At 34.0% G+C, this 17,538-nt stretch overlaps 2 protein-coding genes across 6 annotated transcripts in view; one reads left to right on the top strand and one right to left on the bottom strand.

Moving 5' to 3' along the window:
- Window positions 1–17,538, top strand: part of LOC127062856 (alkaline phosphatase-like) — a 123,047-nt gene that overhangs the window by 67,445 nt on the left and 38,064 nt on the right. The gene's annotated exons all lie outside the window — the stretch shown is intronic.
- Window positions 1,340–17,338, bottom strand: LOC127062857 (caspase-1-like). Its single transcript, XM_050991781.1, has 5 exons — window positions 16,941–17,338; window positions 14,433–14,692; window positions 11,367–11,542; window positions 10,179–10,308; window positions 1,340–2,474 (listed from the first exon to the last, which is right to left on the bottom strand). Exons 1-5 carry the CDS (start codon window positions 17,156–17,158, stop codon window positions 2,146–2,148), a joined length of 1,113 nt encoding a protein of 370 aa, XP_050847738.1. The 5' UTR covers window positions 17,159–17,338; the 3' UTR covers window positions 1,340–2,145.

The raw sequence follows: 17,538 nt of genomic DNA, 5'->3' as shown, positions 1-17,538 counted from the left end.
TGCACGCGTTACGTTATGCCCGGGCACACTTATACTAATGGCGTTCGCAGAAGCACGGAACCATTTTATCAAAGCGCTCCTTTGTTAACTTCGTCGTTAGGGAAGCACAATAGCACGTTGGTAGTTCAAATACCGTATAGAGCAGCTTTTACTTTACTTTTCCACGTGGAGGAAGTTAAGCGATTTCGTGTACTGAGAGAAAACTTTGCTATGTATACACAAATACTTATGTGTATATATATATATATGTGTGTGTGTACATGTGTGTATGTGTGCGTGTATGTGTGTGTATTTGCATATGTATATATATATAATACTTAACTATACCACGGTTCATGTTAACGTTTATGTTCGTATACGTTTTTATCCGACTTTTTAATCGTAAACATTTTCATGTTTGTATTTTCGGGCCCATACATAGATACATACATAAATACATACATACGTAGTATTCATTTATATGTAACATTAATTGTAGACGTATATATTGATGTTCGATTTTGCGATATACCTAACACATTTTCACGTATTTCAAATTTATATTTACACGTTTTTACGTTCTTGCGATATACCGACTTTTTATTTTCTTTTTCTACTTTTTTCTCTTTTTTTTTTTTGTTCGTATTTATAATTATGTAAATATTCACGTGCGAGTCGATGTATAAAAGAACTATTTCAAAAACTATTTAACAACATGTTTATTTAACAACATAATCTAGAGAACTACAGAAATTATTTAATAACATATGTGTAACAAAAAATATTAGACAAAACCTTCTTCCGTTTTCTTTTATTCGTATTTATAATCATGCAAATACTCATATGCGAGTCAATGTATAAAAGAACTATTTATTCAAAATACAAAGGAAATATTTATAAATTCGTAAATGTGTCTTACGTCCATGTTTATATTTATCAAATAAATTTTTGAGATACGAGTTAAAGTTGATGTCGAAATAGGAAAACGTTTAAGGATTTCATAAAATTTGAAAGAAATAGAGAAACAGAGAGAGAAAGAGAGAGAGAGAGAGAGAGAGAGAGAGAAAGTGTCTTCCTCGCGCAAACTCGGAATTGACTTTTTCGAATAACACTTCTGTTGTACTAAAATGCAGTTCCGCTGTATGATGTCAAAGAGATCTTGTTAGGAACATTATTTCTTAATTCGTAATAATACGTCTTCTTTGTTTTGTCTTCATCCATTGAGAGAATTCTGATACAGAGCAGAATAGAGTTCAATGAGAGAAGCAGGATAGTAATTTTGACGGTCCTTGTAGACGATAAAACGGAATCGAATTTTCGATGGATGGTTAGATCGAAACTAGAGTACTCTCTCTCTCTCTCTCTCTCTCCCTCTCTCCCTCTCTCCCTCTCTCTTTCTCTATCTCTCTATCTCTGTTTCTCTATCTATGTCTTCATTGAACGATCCTCTTTGCTTCGTGTATCTAAAGTTACTGCAAACAGTCAACGAGAATCAATTTACTTTAAATAGTGGTATTAAAATAATTCAATGACACAATATAGGAATTTGGATGATTTTATTTTTGGTTTCGTTTGTTGTTTCTTCTTTCTTTTCTTTTTTTTTTTGTTTTTATTCTCGTAAAGTAAAAATTTTAACAAATATTTGAGCAGATATATATGTATATATATAATTTTAAAGAAAAGTTATATGTATATAATTTCTTTTCTGTTTCTTTTTTCTTTTCTTTTTTAATTTTAAAAGCTAAGAAAGACGAGCGTGAAATATATATAATTTTACTTATATTATTTATATTATTTATATATTATTTATATTTATTTATATTATTATTTTATATTATTATATAAACTTATCATATTATCGTATTGTTATATATTACTTTATATTATATTATATTATATTTATATTATTATTTATATTATTATATTATTTATATCAATTAGTATATACATGTATATATACATGTGTATATATAATTTTATTTTTACTTTTCTTTTTTATTTTTAAAAACTAAGATTCCAGCATGATATACATATATATCTATGTATACATAAAGACAAAAAGCGACATAGATAAATCGTGCGTATAGTAGTTGCAGAAGAAAACAAGGAAAGAAAATAAGAGACTAAGTCATCTATGCAACTTCGAAGATTGTAATCTCGACGATGTCAGCATGGCGTAGCCCCATAAGCATTGTTCTTGATATTGGATGTTTTGTTTTCTTCGGTAGACGAGTGTAACACTGATTTCGAACGTAAAATACTCTTTTTAGGAAAGTACACTATCCGAGTCAACATACTGACTATAGTTGGTATTTGTTTCTTCTGGTGGAAACTCTTTCGGTGAGGTACGAAGGATTGATAGTTAATGGCAACTCGTCGATTGACGAAAGTCATCAGAGTGAGTAGATCAAGAGTTCGGCCATGGATATTGAATTCCTCGCAAATGGCTTGTATGAACCAGGAACCGTTATCTGGATTGCGCCAGGAATAGAAACCTGAAAGTCATAGTTGAAAGGGATTTTCAGGTCAGTACGCATTAACTGTGCTATAGGGACAATGAAGGAGGTACAGATGCATCGAAATACAGTTTGTTTATTCTGACACCGCTAGCTCCGGGCTAGGCGTTTTACGAATTCTGGAATGAGGGAGAGAAAGAGAGATAGAAAGAGAGAGAGAGAGAGAGAGAGAGAGAGAGAGAGAAAGAGAGAGAGAGAGAGAGAGAGAATAAAAAGAAAAACATTCGAGTAACTGCTGTCTTTTGTAACTATTAAACGTTCCATTACTGGAGTTGTCTAACATTTCATTTAGCATATCATTATATCGTATGTTATTGTGACATATATATGTTATTTTGTCTCTCTCTCTCTCTCTCTCTCTCTCTCTCTTTCTCTTTCTCTTTTTCACTAAGCTTTTACATAATAGTAATAAATTAAAAAGTACTATATATTATATATATTATATATTGTTCCTGTTATATGAGCTATCCAACATTTTATAGAACATAATTATATCATAAATTAATAAATTAATATATATATATATATATATATACATTATATATATATACATACACACATATATCGTTAGTATTATATGAGCTATCCAATATTTAATATAACATATCATTATATCATAAATTAATACATATATACATATATATATATATATATTAACTTCATATTAATTATTATTAATATATATATATATAATATATATATATATATATACACACATATATATTAATTTTCCTTTATTCTTTCGAATCTCATATCACATTTAACAATCTATTAAATATTAATAATTCTCTCTCCCGAGAAAATCGAAATATAATAGACAAACGGGTAAAAAGGAATGGAAAGTAATCGGGACGGTCTAGTTATGCAAATTTGCTCTCCTTTAGAAGGGAATGTTCGATAGTGACTCTCAATTAATAGTTCGATTTCGCTGATATTCAGGTTATGGGTCGTGTGGCTACATTGCGAGTTTCGTTCAGTTAGACGACTATCTACCTTTAGAGGTATTTCGAGCTTGTAAGCGTTAAGCGTCTCTGTTACTCACTTACTATCCCTTAAAGCAAAGCGTTAAACGTACGTACTAAGCTAACTACTATACACGTATTCGCAGTTTGATACGTTAACTATCCGCTTCATCCCCTCCTTCTTTCTCTCTCTCGCTTTCTCTCTCTCTCTCTCTATCTCTCTATCTATCTATCTATCTACCTCTCTCTCTAACACATTAATGATGCCTTTAGCTCGACACATGTTACTATCCATGATTTATGCACCAGCTGTGCATTCATTTCGCATTTAGTAACAGAGTTATGCTCATGCGTTTAAACGCATTTCTTGCTATAGTTTATTATATAGTAAAAGTCAACCTAAATATTCCGTAATAATCGTAATTCGAGAAATATATGTCATTTCGATTGAAACGTTTAAACGTTTAGGCTTTAAGTACAGTTCGAAGTTACATTCCTCTCGTTTCAACGTGACATTTTTTCCGTCGAAAGTTAACCTAAAGCTTCAAAAAAGTATTATCTCCCGAATGTATTTTTTTACGAGCTATTGAACCACGATAACGCAAATGTACCATTCCATTTTCAAAAAGAAATAGAAAAAAAATGGAAGGGATGATTTTGGGAAAGAACAATTTCCATATCATTTTATTTCCCCTTTTCGAAGCAAACAATTTCGTTCAAACACATATTTCTTTATCATTCAAAAACAGTGGAAATATTTCAATCGGTCTTGTTAAATGAAACGCCTTGTATATAAAATCTCACAGATTCGTATCCTCGTTTGTTATATTATAATATATATTACATAATTAAAAATCTTTATATTTATTATATCAAATATTCCATGTAATACGATATAAATAAGATGCGAATCATTGTAATTATGTAAGTAAGAAAAAAAAAACGAATTATTCGGCGTCGATCGAAGTGCTTATTAGCAGTAAAAGTAAAAATGTAAATTTAATGGTATATTTGAGAAAACGAATTCAAACTGGACACCCTGTATATAAAGCAATCTTTATTTCGTCCAATTTCTTCGAGAGATCTCTTTTAGCTTCTTTTTTTTTTGTTTCTTTTATTTTTTTTTCTCTTCATAAAGGAACCTTCCGTGAAGAAAATGATTCTATTTCTCTCTCTCTCTCTCTCTTTCTTTACTTTACTTTTTTTTCTTATCTTTATTTTTTCTTTTCCTCTTCTTTTCCTTTTTATCGTTTTCTTTTTCCTTTCCTTTTTTTCTTTTCTTTCTTTTTTTTTTTCCTTTAACGTTATCCCTTTGATTATTCTCAAAGACAATGAACTTGGCAGGCACCCTTATCGCAGTTCCGTATCACCCCGATTGTTTTGCTTATCGTTTTTCAAGCGAGCAGGCAAGTATTTTTCATTAACCCAGTTTTTTTTTTTTCTTTCATTTGTTCGATCTCCCGTTCGTTTGCGATCCATTGTCCACCATAGAACTGCCGTCACTAAGCGATAATTTGCTGATCGCTAAACTCGAAATGAAATACTTTCGTTTCGCTTCGACGGGTCAAACACGATGACATTTAACGTGTACGATAAATTGTGAAAAATGTTACCCTCCCGATTTAAATGCGTTTATACCAGTATTCTCTCTCTCTCTCTCTCTCTCCTCTCTTTCCCTTTCTCTCTACGTATGTGTGTGCATGCATGCGTTTATGTGTGTGTATCTGTTTTTCTCTATTTCTCTCTGTTTCTCTGTTTCTCTCTTTTATTTCTGTACAAGACAGGACGATGTTATTTATAAAGGAGATTTGTAGACAATTCACGAAGAAAGTGAGAGAGAGAGAGAGAGAGAGAGGGAAAAGGATAGTGTATATTTGCATGGAAAGTAAATTCTCAACGAGGTCATTAGTTCTGCTATTCTAGCTAACGATCTAAATATATAGCGAAGAGAAGCAATTCTTTGGAAGATTATGAAAGGCGTATAAGGATTGTGGTTAGTGCGCTTAATACCTATTGTACATCGATGTTTCTGAATGGATAAAGTTCGCAATGATAAAGTAGAAAGCTCGCTGTCTATTTTTCGCCATCGACTCGGATTGTTTTGTCTCGTTTAAAAAGAAGCCTTTGTGTGATAGCTTTACGTTTCCTTCGATGCGGTTTCTGTTTCTTTCTCTCCTCTTCTTCCTCTTTCTTTTTCTTCTTTCTTTTCTTTTTATTTTTGTCTATTTCGAGGGAAAGTAGCTTAACGTATTTATCTTGCGTAATAATTATAACGAGATTCAACGAATTGTTAAAGACGCAGATGGTCTATAGTCAATGGGAGAAAGAAAAAGAGAGAGAGAGAGAGAATATTCAGTGTATATATAAATACATATATAATATATATATAATATATGTATTACATATATATAATATATACAATATATATAAATATATGTATATATAATTTTAATAAATTAAACAAAGAAGAGCTATATATGTACATAAATTAAAAAAAGTTAAATAGAAAATTATATGATTCAAATAAAAAGTTAATGATTATGAAAATCATTGCTTGTCTCATGTGTATTTTCTTATATTTTATTTTTTTTATTGTTTTTAATGTACATATATAAACGAAAGAAGCACTTGAATATTTTTCCTTTTCTATAAATTTTTAACTTAGCCTTTCAATTCATCATAATTACCAAGACAAATTCTACTAGCACGTTTGAAGAATGAACTTACTCGTTATTTATTCATTCATTTTTCAAAGCTTATATATATTTAATCAAAAATAAATTTATTTTTCTCGTTTTCTTCCTGATTTAATATAGAACAGATGAATGGTAAGAAGGAATAAGAAAGGAACGAACGTAACTTATAGATATTTTTCCTAAGCAAATAAATGTCCTTCCGCGCTTATAACGATGCCTATTGTGAAAAGGGGATGCTATTCGATGAGTCGCTCGAATCGAGCTTTAAAAGCATGAAGCTTTCGAAAGCAGTTTTTTCCTAGCCCGATTCTCACATTCACGGTACTTCGCGTTCAGCCTTCCTGCCATGCCGAGAGGCACTTTGTTCCTCGTTATCGATCATATAACGCGCGGTCGAAAGCCGCGTATACCGACGAACGCAGCTGCGAGAGATGTATAAGCGTCTGACGCTTAAAGTGCCGAGAGAAAGGGAGAGGAGAAAAGTGTACAGCGAGATGATGACGATCGAGTGAAACGTTTTACAAAAAAAAAAAAAAAGAAAAGAAAAAAAAGAAAGAAAAAAGAGAGAAGAAGAAAAAAAAGAAAATGAAAAAAATAGAGAGAGAAAGAAAAAAGGAAAGAACTCGACGGTCGTCTGCGAGTCGTCGCTCGTTATTCGTTGCTGGCGTAACGTTTGAACAAAAAAAAAAGAGAGAGAGAGAGAGAGAGAGAGAAGGAAAACGAAGAAGAGAAGAACAAAAAGATAGAAAAAACGACCAAAAAAATACAAAAAGAGAAAAGAAAAAATATTTCCTCCGTCAGACGTTCTTTAGCAACGATTTTCAAACTTTAAACTCGGAAAAAGAAAAAAAAAAAAAAAGTAGTGATGAATTAAGTTCGTCGTAAAATATTAAAATGCATGGAAAAAAAATATGTATACGTATCGTACGTACGTTTTGAATATTTTCTAGAGAGAGGGGGAGAGGGATTAACATAGAAGTTAAAAATTATATATATTTTCTTCTTAACAGATATTAGATAAACGTGTGTAAATTATTTATATACGATACTTTTTTTTTTTAGTGTCACTCGAGATAATAAGTTCGAGTTGCATTTTAATTAAGCGTTTGGATTGTTGTTCTTCGTTGAACACTACGGAAATATTGATGCTCGAAATCAGTCGCGTTTGTAGAATAATAGGATTGCCAATTTGGCTGCTATGTCTGATTGATACTCTCATTGTTACCAGTTGCATTCGTGAACACTTGTCTCTCTCTCTCTCTCTCTCTAACTTATTCTCCTTCTATCTCTCTCCAGTTCACCCTCTATCTATCTCTATTTTTCTCTTTCCTCTCCCTCTCTATATTTATTCTCTTTCTAGCTTACCTTCTTTCTCTTTCTATCTCTATCTTTATCTCTATCTCTATCTCTCTTTATATTTCTCTGGCTCACTCTATATCAATACTTTTTTTCTAGCTTACCTTCTCACTCTCTCTTTCTCTCTTTCTCTCTATCTCTATCATTTTTTTTCTAGCTTATTCTCTCCCTCTCTCTCTCCCCCTCTCTCTCTCTGTCTATCTCTATCATTTTTTTCTAGCTCTCTCTCTCTCTCTCTCTGTCTATCTCTATCATTTTTTTTCTAGCTCTCTCTCTCTCTCTCTCTCTCTCTCTCTATCATTTTTTTCCAGCTTATTTTCTCTCTCTCTCTCTCTCTCTCTCTCTCTCTCTCTCTCTGTCTATCTCTATCATTTTTTTTCTAGCTCTCTCTCTCTCTCTCTCTCTCTCTCTCTCTCTCTCTCTCTCTCTCTCTATCATTTTTTTTCCAGCTTATTTTCTCTCTCTCTCTCTCTCTCTCTCTCTCTCTGTTTCTCTTTCCCTCTTTTTCTTCCTAACTCACTCTCTTTCTTCATTAGATAGTAAGCACGTCAGGGCGAAGTAAAATTCTTATGGACCATTACCAACGGCAGGGTAAATATTTGCACCGAGCAACGGATTTCGCACCCTCGTCTCTCTGACATCCTGCCATCGTGTACGGAAGACAAAGATAAATGTTTCGAGTATGTACTCGATAGAGCTTCAGGAAAATAATGTCACAGTGATTTCCGGTACAGCGCTACGTATGAAAAATATGCCCCCGTTGCTGTCGAGGAAACAGATATTGCACCCTTGACATACTTGTACGTTTCGTGTCTCGAGTGCACTTACGAATAACTCTTTGAGCAGTCCCTCTCTCTCTCTCTCTCTCTCTCTCTCTCTCCTCTTTCTCTCTCTTTTTCACTCTCTCTCTATACTCAACTTCGTCGTCGTCGTCGTCGTCGTCGTCGTCGTCGTCGTTCCCACCGGAGATACGACTTTTCTCTTCTTTTACGAGTTTCTATGGATACGGAATATATTTCATTTCTTTTGAGCTACCTAGTACGTACGTGAAGAGTCACCTGCCATAAACTTTCACACCTGCAATATTTGTTCTTTGCTTATTTGTTTGTTCGTTCGTTCGTTCATTTTTTCTTTTTTTTTAATTTCTTGTTTCTTTTTCCATTTTATTTCGTTTTGTTTTATTTGCTTTGGTGTTTGTTTATTATCAATTTTTCCATATTTCCTATCAATGGTCATACAGTTACGCGTTACGAAGGAAGAAACATTTGACGTTTATAATAGGAAATCCTCAGTGGTTGCATCGATAAAATTATTCAACGCAATATTATCGAATAACCAGATAATTCAATAACGTCACGGTGCTTCGATTCGGCTCGTACACGAGGATACGTACATATATTATCGTGTCACTTGCTCACGAGACAAACGTCCCAATCGAACGAGCCAATTTCTCGCGAGCATACACGTACTTTCCCTGGGAAACTGAATAATTCAGAGCGTTATAGTGCTGATAACGGAAAATAAACATCGGTACTTTGAAATCTCGCGAGCTTTCACACGTCTCGCATTTCACCCCTTTTGGTATATATCTATCCACCTATTTCTATCTATTTCTCTTGTGTTCTAGCTCTGCATGCTAAACTGCTATCTATTCTTTAGTCCGATCACATAGCCGAATCGCTTTATGAATAGTCTCACTAATTACAAACAAGATATTCATACTGAATATCGTTGAACGAACTGTTCGAGATTGGAAAGGGAGACGAGAGTAAAAATGAAAATAGAAAAGAATATTAGAGAAAAGAAATTCGCGCTTTCTATTTTTCTTTAGTTTCGTTGGACGCTTCGATGGAATTATTTCCCGTGAAAAACGAACGAAACGAATCGTTCGTTACCGTTTGTTAATTTTACTATCGATAATAAAGAATTGTTATTTTTAAAAACTATTACCGTTAACACACGGGAAAATACTATAAATTACGTCACGAATATATACAACATTAATTTCGTTATAGGACCAATTTCTATTTCGTAATTAATTTATGATAATTATAAACAGAAAATAATTACATATACATGTACAAATATTAGACGTTTATATCGGAAGATATATGTGTCTCTTCATATTTTATATGAATATATAAAATATTCAATATCAGCAATTGATTGTATTATCCATCGATAATAAATTCTTTCTCACGTTCTTGCAAATCGACAACATCGATCTACCATAACTTGTAATACGAAATAATATAAATATCGTGGTTTACTAAAATATTTTTTCACTAATAGATAATGCTTCAAACCGCAAAGTATTAAATTAATGAACGTGTTAATTATTACATTTTTATAAAACCTCTCTTTCTCTTTCCGAGGGAGAAACAAAGAGAGAGAGAGAGAGAAAGACAGAGCGAGAGGGATGCTGAATATTTTGTTCATTAAAAGCCCTTTTCTGTTCTCAAGAAGATTTAGGTCACCAAAAGATGATTATATAATACTGTAGAAAGAGAGAGAGAGAGAGAGATTTGCTCATCTTTCAGTGCATGTATCCAAGAATTTTTAACGCGGTTTCTCCTTGTCTCGTCTTGGAGGATAACATTGAAAATAAGCAGCTTACCCTTACGTGAGAGATACTTCACGTAGGTGTATGTTCGTTAAAGGATACGTACCGCTCAGAGTTGAGTAAGCCACCATGATATCAGAGAACACTGGGATGGTGTAGAAATCTGTTCTACTATCCGTAACGTCTCCACCTTGAAGGACTGTAACTCCATGGTCTAACTGATTACCACGGCAAGCCTGAGGTAAAAAAAGGGAAAAAAAATAAAAAAGTGGAAAAGTAAAAAGGTAAAAAAGTAGAAAAGTAAAAAAGTTAAAAAAAAATATGAACGAACGAGAGGGACTTCTAACTCGAAAGCTCCTCCACGATTCTGTTTACGAATTTTTATCGTTCAAGAACGTACGAGAGGATGAGATAGAAGGGGATGAGGGAGAAAGTGGAAGGAAAAAATGGAAGGAAAAAAGAAAAAGAGAGAGAGAGAGAGAGAGAGAGAGAAAGAGAGCAAACCCAGAGACAGAGAAAAAGTTCAGGTCGGTTCGTGCTCGTTATTAAATATTCCGTTTAGTACTTTATATCGTCGAATAATCAAAATTACTAGGACGTTCCTTCTGGCAAGACAAGCAGGAGGAAGCAAACCGCAGGACTCGACAAATAAACCATACGGTGTACGCGTGTTTTACGATCGACCTTTTCAAGATACGAGCCCGTAAAAGGTCCAGCAAGATCAGCATCCATACCACGACGATCTAAACGGTTCTACGAGCTTTTATAATGACCCAAGCATGCTTCTATGAGCATGGTATATGAGCTTCTTTAAAGAATATGACAGACATTTTTAAAGAAGAAAGAAAATTAAACGTTAAATTTAATAGATTATAGTGCAAATTCGTTATGTGTATATATATATATATATATATATATATATATATATATATATATATCATCAAATCAATATGTCAAGTAAGCATATCAAAAATGTATATTCACGATGAAACACAATTGTCTAATCTCTCTAATAATTAGTTAAATCTATTGTTTAAACACTCTCGTACCACGAATCATGATCTAATAATTACACGAACTTGGTAATGATCGAACGGGCTTATCGGTTGAACATACTTGAACAGAGAAATTCACGATCAACGATCGAGTATAATCCCTATAATGATCGAGTAAATATTATTATTTGAATACATTTGAATCCGTATCGCCATCTAATAATAACCACCATAACCAAGTAATGATCGGACGAATTTGTCAATTAGGATAACACATACACGAATTGATAGATATGTACCTGGATGAAGAATAATTTCGGTTTCCCGGCTAGAGTAGGACATTGATCAGCAGTGAAGGGTGTCCAGAGCATATCGGCGGAATAGAGACTGTCCGCCGAATGTAACAAAGTAGATTCTCCGTGCGACATGACCGTTACGATCAGGCAGTCGGCATCCGTGTGGTCTTCCGCAGCGGCTTTAATGAAAGGATTAATTAATTCAACGTAGTCTACGCGGTAATGGTCGGGGGAGAACTGTTTACCGTAATAGGCACCGAGTACGAGCGAGTACCAGCGAACGACCGAGCGAACGGCAATCTGGAATGCGGTGCAAAGGGTTTATAGCGTGTTTCCGTATCCGTACTTGCGTTTGGATTGCGTTCAGATTGCGTTCGGATCCGTTCCTCCATGGTTACATCCGCGAATTACGCTTTCTCTTAGCGTCTTAAACAATACGTACGTTCGTGCTCGTTTACGTTTACTTCAAATTAACGACAAATAACGGAGAGTAATATCGATGTAAGTATTATCCCATTGAAACTGATTAAACGCGTTTTCTTTCGTCGTTCTTTCAGTTTTATCTTTCGGATTTTGTTTTCTTTTCTTTATCGTCTTAATCTCGACCGTTCTAATTGATGTTTATTAAACGAATAATAATGATATAAAACGAATTCAATAATTTGTTACAGTTCACTTTCAAACTAAACAAAGAAGATTTTTTGGCGAAATAAAATTTTGTTGGATCTTAATATTAATTTAATATTGTTCGCTGCTATGGTATTATCAGTGGCGATACACCCGGACTTACACGATATTGTATTAAACATTTCATTGTTATATATCGTTTCGATCTAATAGAAAACTTTGTTCGTCATGAATCATCATAAGAGACACGATACTGACACAAGAGAAATATATTACCGTGACGTATTAGCCTGACAACTTGACGTATTAATGATTTAGAAAGAAAAAATGTTACGGTTAGAAAGTGTAGATACATTTTGGAAACTAACTATAACCGATATACTATATAATCTTGGATGCTTATCTGGAATCATTTAAACATTATAATATGTTTATCGAAACATGTTTATTTTGTTGTCCTTTAGTCATATACATCAGCGAGACGATTCCGAGCGAATTATTTACGATAAAAAAATTATTTCGACCAAACTAGTACGTTTTTTTTCTTTTCTTTTCTTTTTAGTAATTTTTTCTTTATAGGAGAACTCAGAACACTGATTATTCGTGGAAACAAAGGACAGATATTACGGCGTTAGCGTAATTGCTTCTGTCTAATCGTGGCTATCCCGTCCCTTAGCCCTACCTGCCTTCCCCTACAGAACAGAACTCTCTCCCTTTACTAATTTTCTACGAGCATCGTCGTTCTAAGGCACGTCTTTGCTAATAACATCCGCTCTGTAACGTTCTCTCTTTCCTCTCGAAGAAGGCTAAACCTCGCTCGGTCTCGATCGATAGCGAGGATGCGCTATAAATTTCGAAGTTTATTACCAGCCAAGCCTCCCTCTTTTCCCTCGCAACCCTCCTACTTCTCTTTCTCCTCTTCCTCTCACTCCCACTACTCCCACCACCATCATCCACCACCACCATCCACCACCACCATCCACCACCACCACCACCATTGCCATCACCATCACCGATAGTTCTACTACGCGAATGTAAATTCAGTCTCGTGGCGAATGTGGCGAGTATATATTTCAGGTTGAAAGCTTCCGTGAAATATATGCTCGCTTATAAATAATCAGCGCATATCAGACCGCGAAGGATTTCTCTCTACTATGTACGAAATATGTATCGGATGAACCGTAAAATCCGATCGCTTTTGCTTTTGTCAAATTTCGAATGGAAAAAAAAAGAAAAGGAAGAAAGAAGAGAAAAAAGGAATATAAAAGTGAAAAAAAAAACGAAGAACGGAAAAGAGTCGACGGTACGATTTATATTTTAAAAAAGTAAAAAAGAAAAAAACAGAAAAGAAAAGAAAGCAAAAAAAGAAATCAAAAGGAAATGTATCACGAAGGGATCCGCGAACATTTTGCGTTAATTGTTATTCTCATTCTTTAATACAGTTGAAATTTTGTGGAAGGATAATTTTTCCAACGCGAGAAAAATTCAGTAATGCTTCTCGTAACCCATATATCCTCCTTTTTCCCGATAGGATTTCATTCCACCGCGGATGTTCAGCTTTTAATTGGCACTTTAATTGGAACCTCGACGAAATAATAAATTTTCATTTACGAGTAGCGTTTTGAAAAAATTTTTTTCGATATGATCCATTCATAGTTTTGAAATTTTTAATTGATCTCGTTCTCTCTTTCTCTAACTCCCACCTCTTCTCTCTCTCTCTCTCTCTCTCTCTCTCTCTCTCTTTCTCTCTGTATATATATATGTGTGTGTGTGTATGTATGTATGTAGGTACGTATACTTCTTCAAGTGAACATATGTAGTTATTAAAAACGAGTTAGTCCGAGATTCAAGTTTTAGACACGTACACATTTCCATACATGCGTAACATATATACACATATATACATACATACACGCATTCGTATTACATCACTACGTTCGCACAATACAAACATACAATACATAGGTACATATATACATAGGAAAATTGGTTAAATGATGGGTCTGGATTTCCACGCGGAGGGTTGCAATTATTAACAGCTGGTCGCCGTAAACGTGTATTCCACTTAACGTCCTGGAATATTCATGTCACGAACTACAAATAAACTGTTATATACCATCGGCCTAAGGTGAGTAAAAAATTATCCGTTCTTTTGCTCGGTTGCTCCTAACTAACTAAGGAAGAAAGGAAAAGAGAAAGGAAAAGCCGATGATTTCAAAGGATTCACTTGTACACTCGGACAATTTCGAGGCTGACTGAGATGCTTTGGATCATTATACTTTCATACTTCTACACTCTAATAATTCGGATAACGAGTCAGCTCGAAATCGTTACTCGACTACGCTCAAATAAATAATAATAATAATAATAATAATAATAATAATAGAAATGATAATCGTCCTCGAAAAATTCGATACGATCTCTTTGACAAATCATACTCACTCTCTTGTAGAATAGTAGAAATCGTTTTCAGAGTTGGATCTTTGTATATTCGGACCTCGAAATCTAGATTCTTCAACGACTTAGTTAAATCGTTGCAATCTTTTTCGGAGCCTTGTCTAACTGTCATCCGATTGGTGAAAGAAATGTTGTTGAAGATCAAGGCAACGCCCCTTCTCTTGTGATACATATTGTAATTTTCTGCATTTGGATCGATATCAATCCTGACAATTTTTTGGGACGTTATTCCGTCGTTCGTATCTCTGGGGAGAATAATACAGTTGTAATGTTTTTTAAGGTCGAATCTTATTATCGTTGATTAAATAGAAGCAGAAGCAATCCGAAACGCAATAATAATCTCTAAAGTTCTTGTTACTATGGATAATACGTTCCCTGTAACTTAGCACTCACGTGCAAAACTGTAATCTCGGTTGGAAGAGTAAGACGTGGATGTAGTAAGTGGCAGGGAATCATCCGGTTAGCAATTTAATTTTAACTTGGATCGAAATCTCCAAATGGATCAGCAAGAGAACTTCTGAAATCGATTCCGAACGTTTATCACGGAAGTTCGCGGTTCGTGCCGTACGTGCGATCGAACTTTATCTCCGCATCGAGGCCGCGTCTTTCTTTCGACTATTAGGACGATCGATCGATCAGTCGACCGAATAAATCGATCGATCGATCGATCGATAGCTCTTACGATCGATCCTTTACAAGTATCTATCTATCTGTCTAGCTATGTACCTACGAAACGAACGAAGAACTCGGAGAGTTTCTCACGAAACGTTTCTTTTTCTTATCTTTTCACGTCGAGTAAGTACGAGAAACTCGAACTTGTCCAAGCGAGATTCTTTATATCGAAACGAGTATAGCGATCGGACCACTTGAGTAAATACCTCCGACAACGAACTCTTTGGATTTGAGAATTCCCATTTTATTCGGATAGTCGATAGGAATAGCTGGAAAAGATTTCGAAAGTCCACGAGTAGCTAAACCATTCGATTAATTCGTCATATTCATGCAACAGATTTCAAACTATCGAATCATGAATAATTTGTAACAATGTTACAAAACTTAAATTCGATAACATTCCATATAATCGATCAAAATTAGCTAGAAAATATTAATAAAATAGTGAAACGTTTATTCATAGTCATGCAACACGTATACGATATAACGATTAACAATATTTCCAAGAATTTATTTCTCGAATTAAATAAACCTGATACTATTCGAACGGTCGATCATAATTAGCTAGGAAATCTTAACGAAATAGTGAAGTAATCAAGTTATTTAATTAATTGGTCATATTCGTTTAACACGTATACAGTGTAACAATCGTATCAATAATACTTCCGACAATTGATTCTTTAGATTAAATAAATCTCGTTATATGCAAATGGTCAATCAAAATTAACTGGTAAACTATAATTAAATAGTGAAGTAACCATGCCATTCGATTAATTCGTCATATTCATGCAATAGATTTATAACTATTGAATCATAAATATTTGTAACAATATATACCTTAGATTCGATAAATCTCGTTATATTCCATATAATCGATCAAAATTATTAGAAAATATTAATAAAATAGTGAAATAGCTAAACGATCAGTCATATTCATACAACACTTATACAATTCCAAGAATTGTATTTTTAGATTATATAAATCCCATTATATTCAAATAATCGATCAAAATTGACTGGAAAACCATAATGAGATAGTGTAACAATTCAGTTAAGCCATTCAGTTAATTCCTCATATTCATGCAACGATCAATAATACTTGTAATATAACCAACAATATAACGATCGTTCCAACGATACTTCCGAGAATTTATTTGTTAGATTAGATAAATCTCGTTCTACTCGAACGATCGATCAAAATTAGCTAGAAAATCTTAATGAAACAATAGAGTAACCAAGATATATAGTTTTCGTCATATTTATTCAACACGTACACAACATAACGATCGTATCAACAATACTTCCGACATTTGATTATTTAGATTAAAGATCTTACTATATTCGAATAGTTGAATAACCAAGCTACTCAATTAATTTATCATATTCATGCAATACGTCGGTAATCATCGAATCAAAAATACTTCCAACAATTTCTTCTTCAGATTCGATATATCTACTCATATTCGAATAGTCGAAATGAAAAATTTATTGAAAAAAGAAACTATACAAAATAATCGAACAGCCAAGGTACCTTCTTAATTCGTCGTATCCTCGCGACACGTCGATAACAATCGAATCAATAATTTATTTTTTAAATTCCATAAATCCCATTTATATTCGAATAAAATTCGATGAAAATTATTTGATAAAAATCCTTGATGAAATAGTTAAGCAATAGAAAGTTACCCAATTGATTCTTCATATTTTATCTATGTTGGAGTCGGTTAATGCGGACGAATATTCAAGATTTAGATAAAAGATAGATTTTGATTTTATCGCGATTTTATGAGACGGATCGCTTGAGCCAGCGTAGTTACTCACTTTGCTTTTCCGAACGGCCATCCATCCATGTCGCTCTGCTGGGTTTCGCTCGACGAAGGGATACATTGTGCCACGGAAACACTCTCCTCCTCTATCTCCTCCACTTCCTCCTTCTCCTCCGTTTTAACCAGCTCCCTCGTTTCTGGACAACGCCCGGAATTTCGATCTTTATTCTCTTCTCCCTTTTCGTTTTTCGACATCCTCGAGTTCCCGTCCATCGTTCGATAGGGTGTGCACACTGCTACCAATAAAGCGTAACAACACCTTGACGTGAGCTACGTTCACGATCGATTATCTTATCGATATTTCCGTATCGGGTAGATAGGGAGATATTCTATACCGCGAATAAACGACTATGACGCATCGTATGTTCTCGATGGAGCGGACAAAGCCCTGTGGTCTACTTTTCCATACATCTCGTTTATAAATCTTTTCTCTCTCTCTCTCTCTCTCTCTCTCTCTTTCTGTCTATCTCTCTATCTCTCTATCTATCTATCTATCGGTCTCTCTTTCTCTCTTTATCTTTTTATCTCTTTATCTTTTTCTTTCTTCCTTCTTCCTTCCTTCCTTTCGTTCTTTCTTTCTTTCTTTCTTTCTT

Source organism: Vespula vulgaris, chromosome 3 (genome assembly GCF_905475345.1).
Source record: "Vespula vulgaris chromosome 3, iyVesVulg1.1, whole genome shotgun sequence".
Taxonomy (NCBI): Eukaryota; Metazoa; Arthropoda; class Insecta; order Hymenoptera; family Vespidae; genus Vespula; species Vespula vulgaris.
The sequence above is the reverse complement of the archived record's forward strand: the minus strand, read 5'-3'. Positions and strand labels throughout refer to the sequence as shown.

Coding starts and splice junctions, on each gene's coding strand:
- LOC127062857 (XM_050991781.1), bottom strand. CDS start 17,158: ATGGACGGGAACTCGAGGATGTCGAAAAACGAAAAGGGAGAAGAGAAT. Junction 11,543..14,432: donor TTCTACTATTCTACAAGAGA/GTGAGTATGATT, acceptor CTTTCATTAAAG/CCGCTGCGGAAGACCACACG. Junction 10,309..11,366: donor CGAAATTATTCTTCATCCAG/GTACATATCTAT, acceptor TTTTTACCTCAG/GCTTGCCGTGGTAATCAGTT.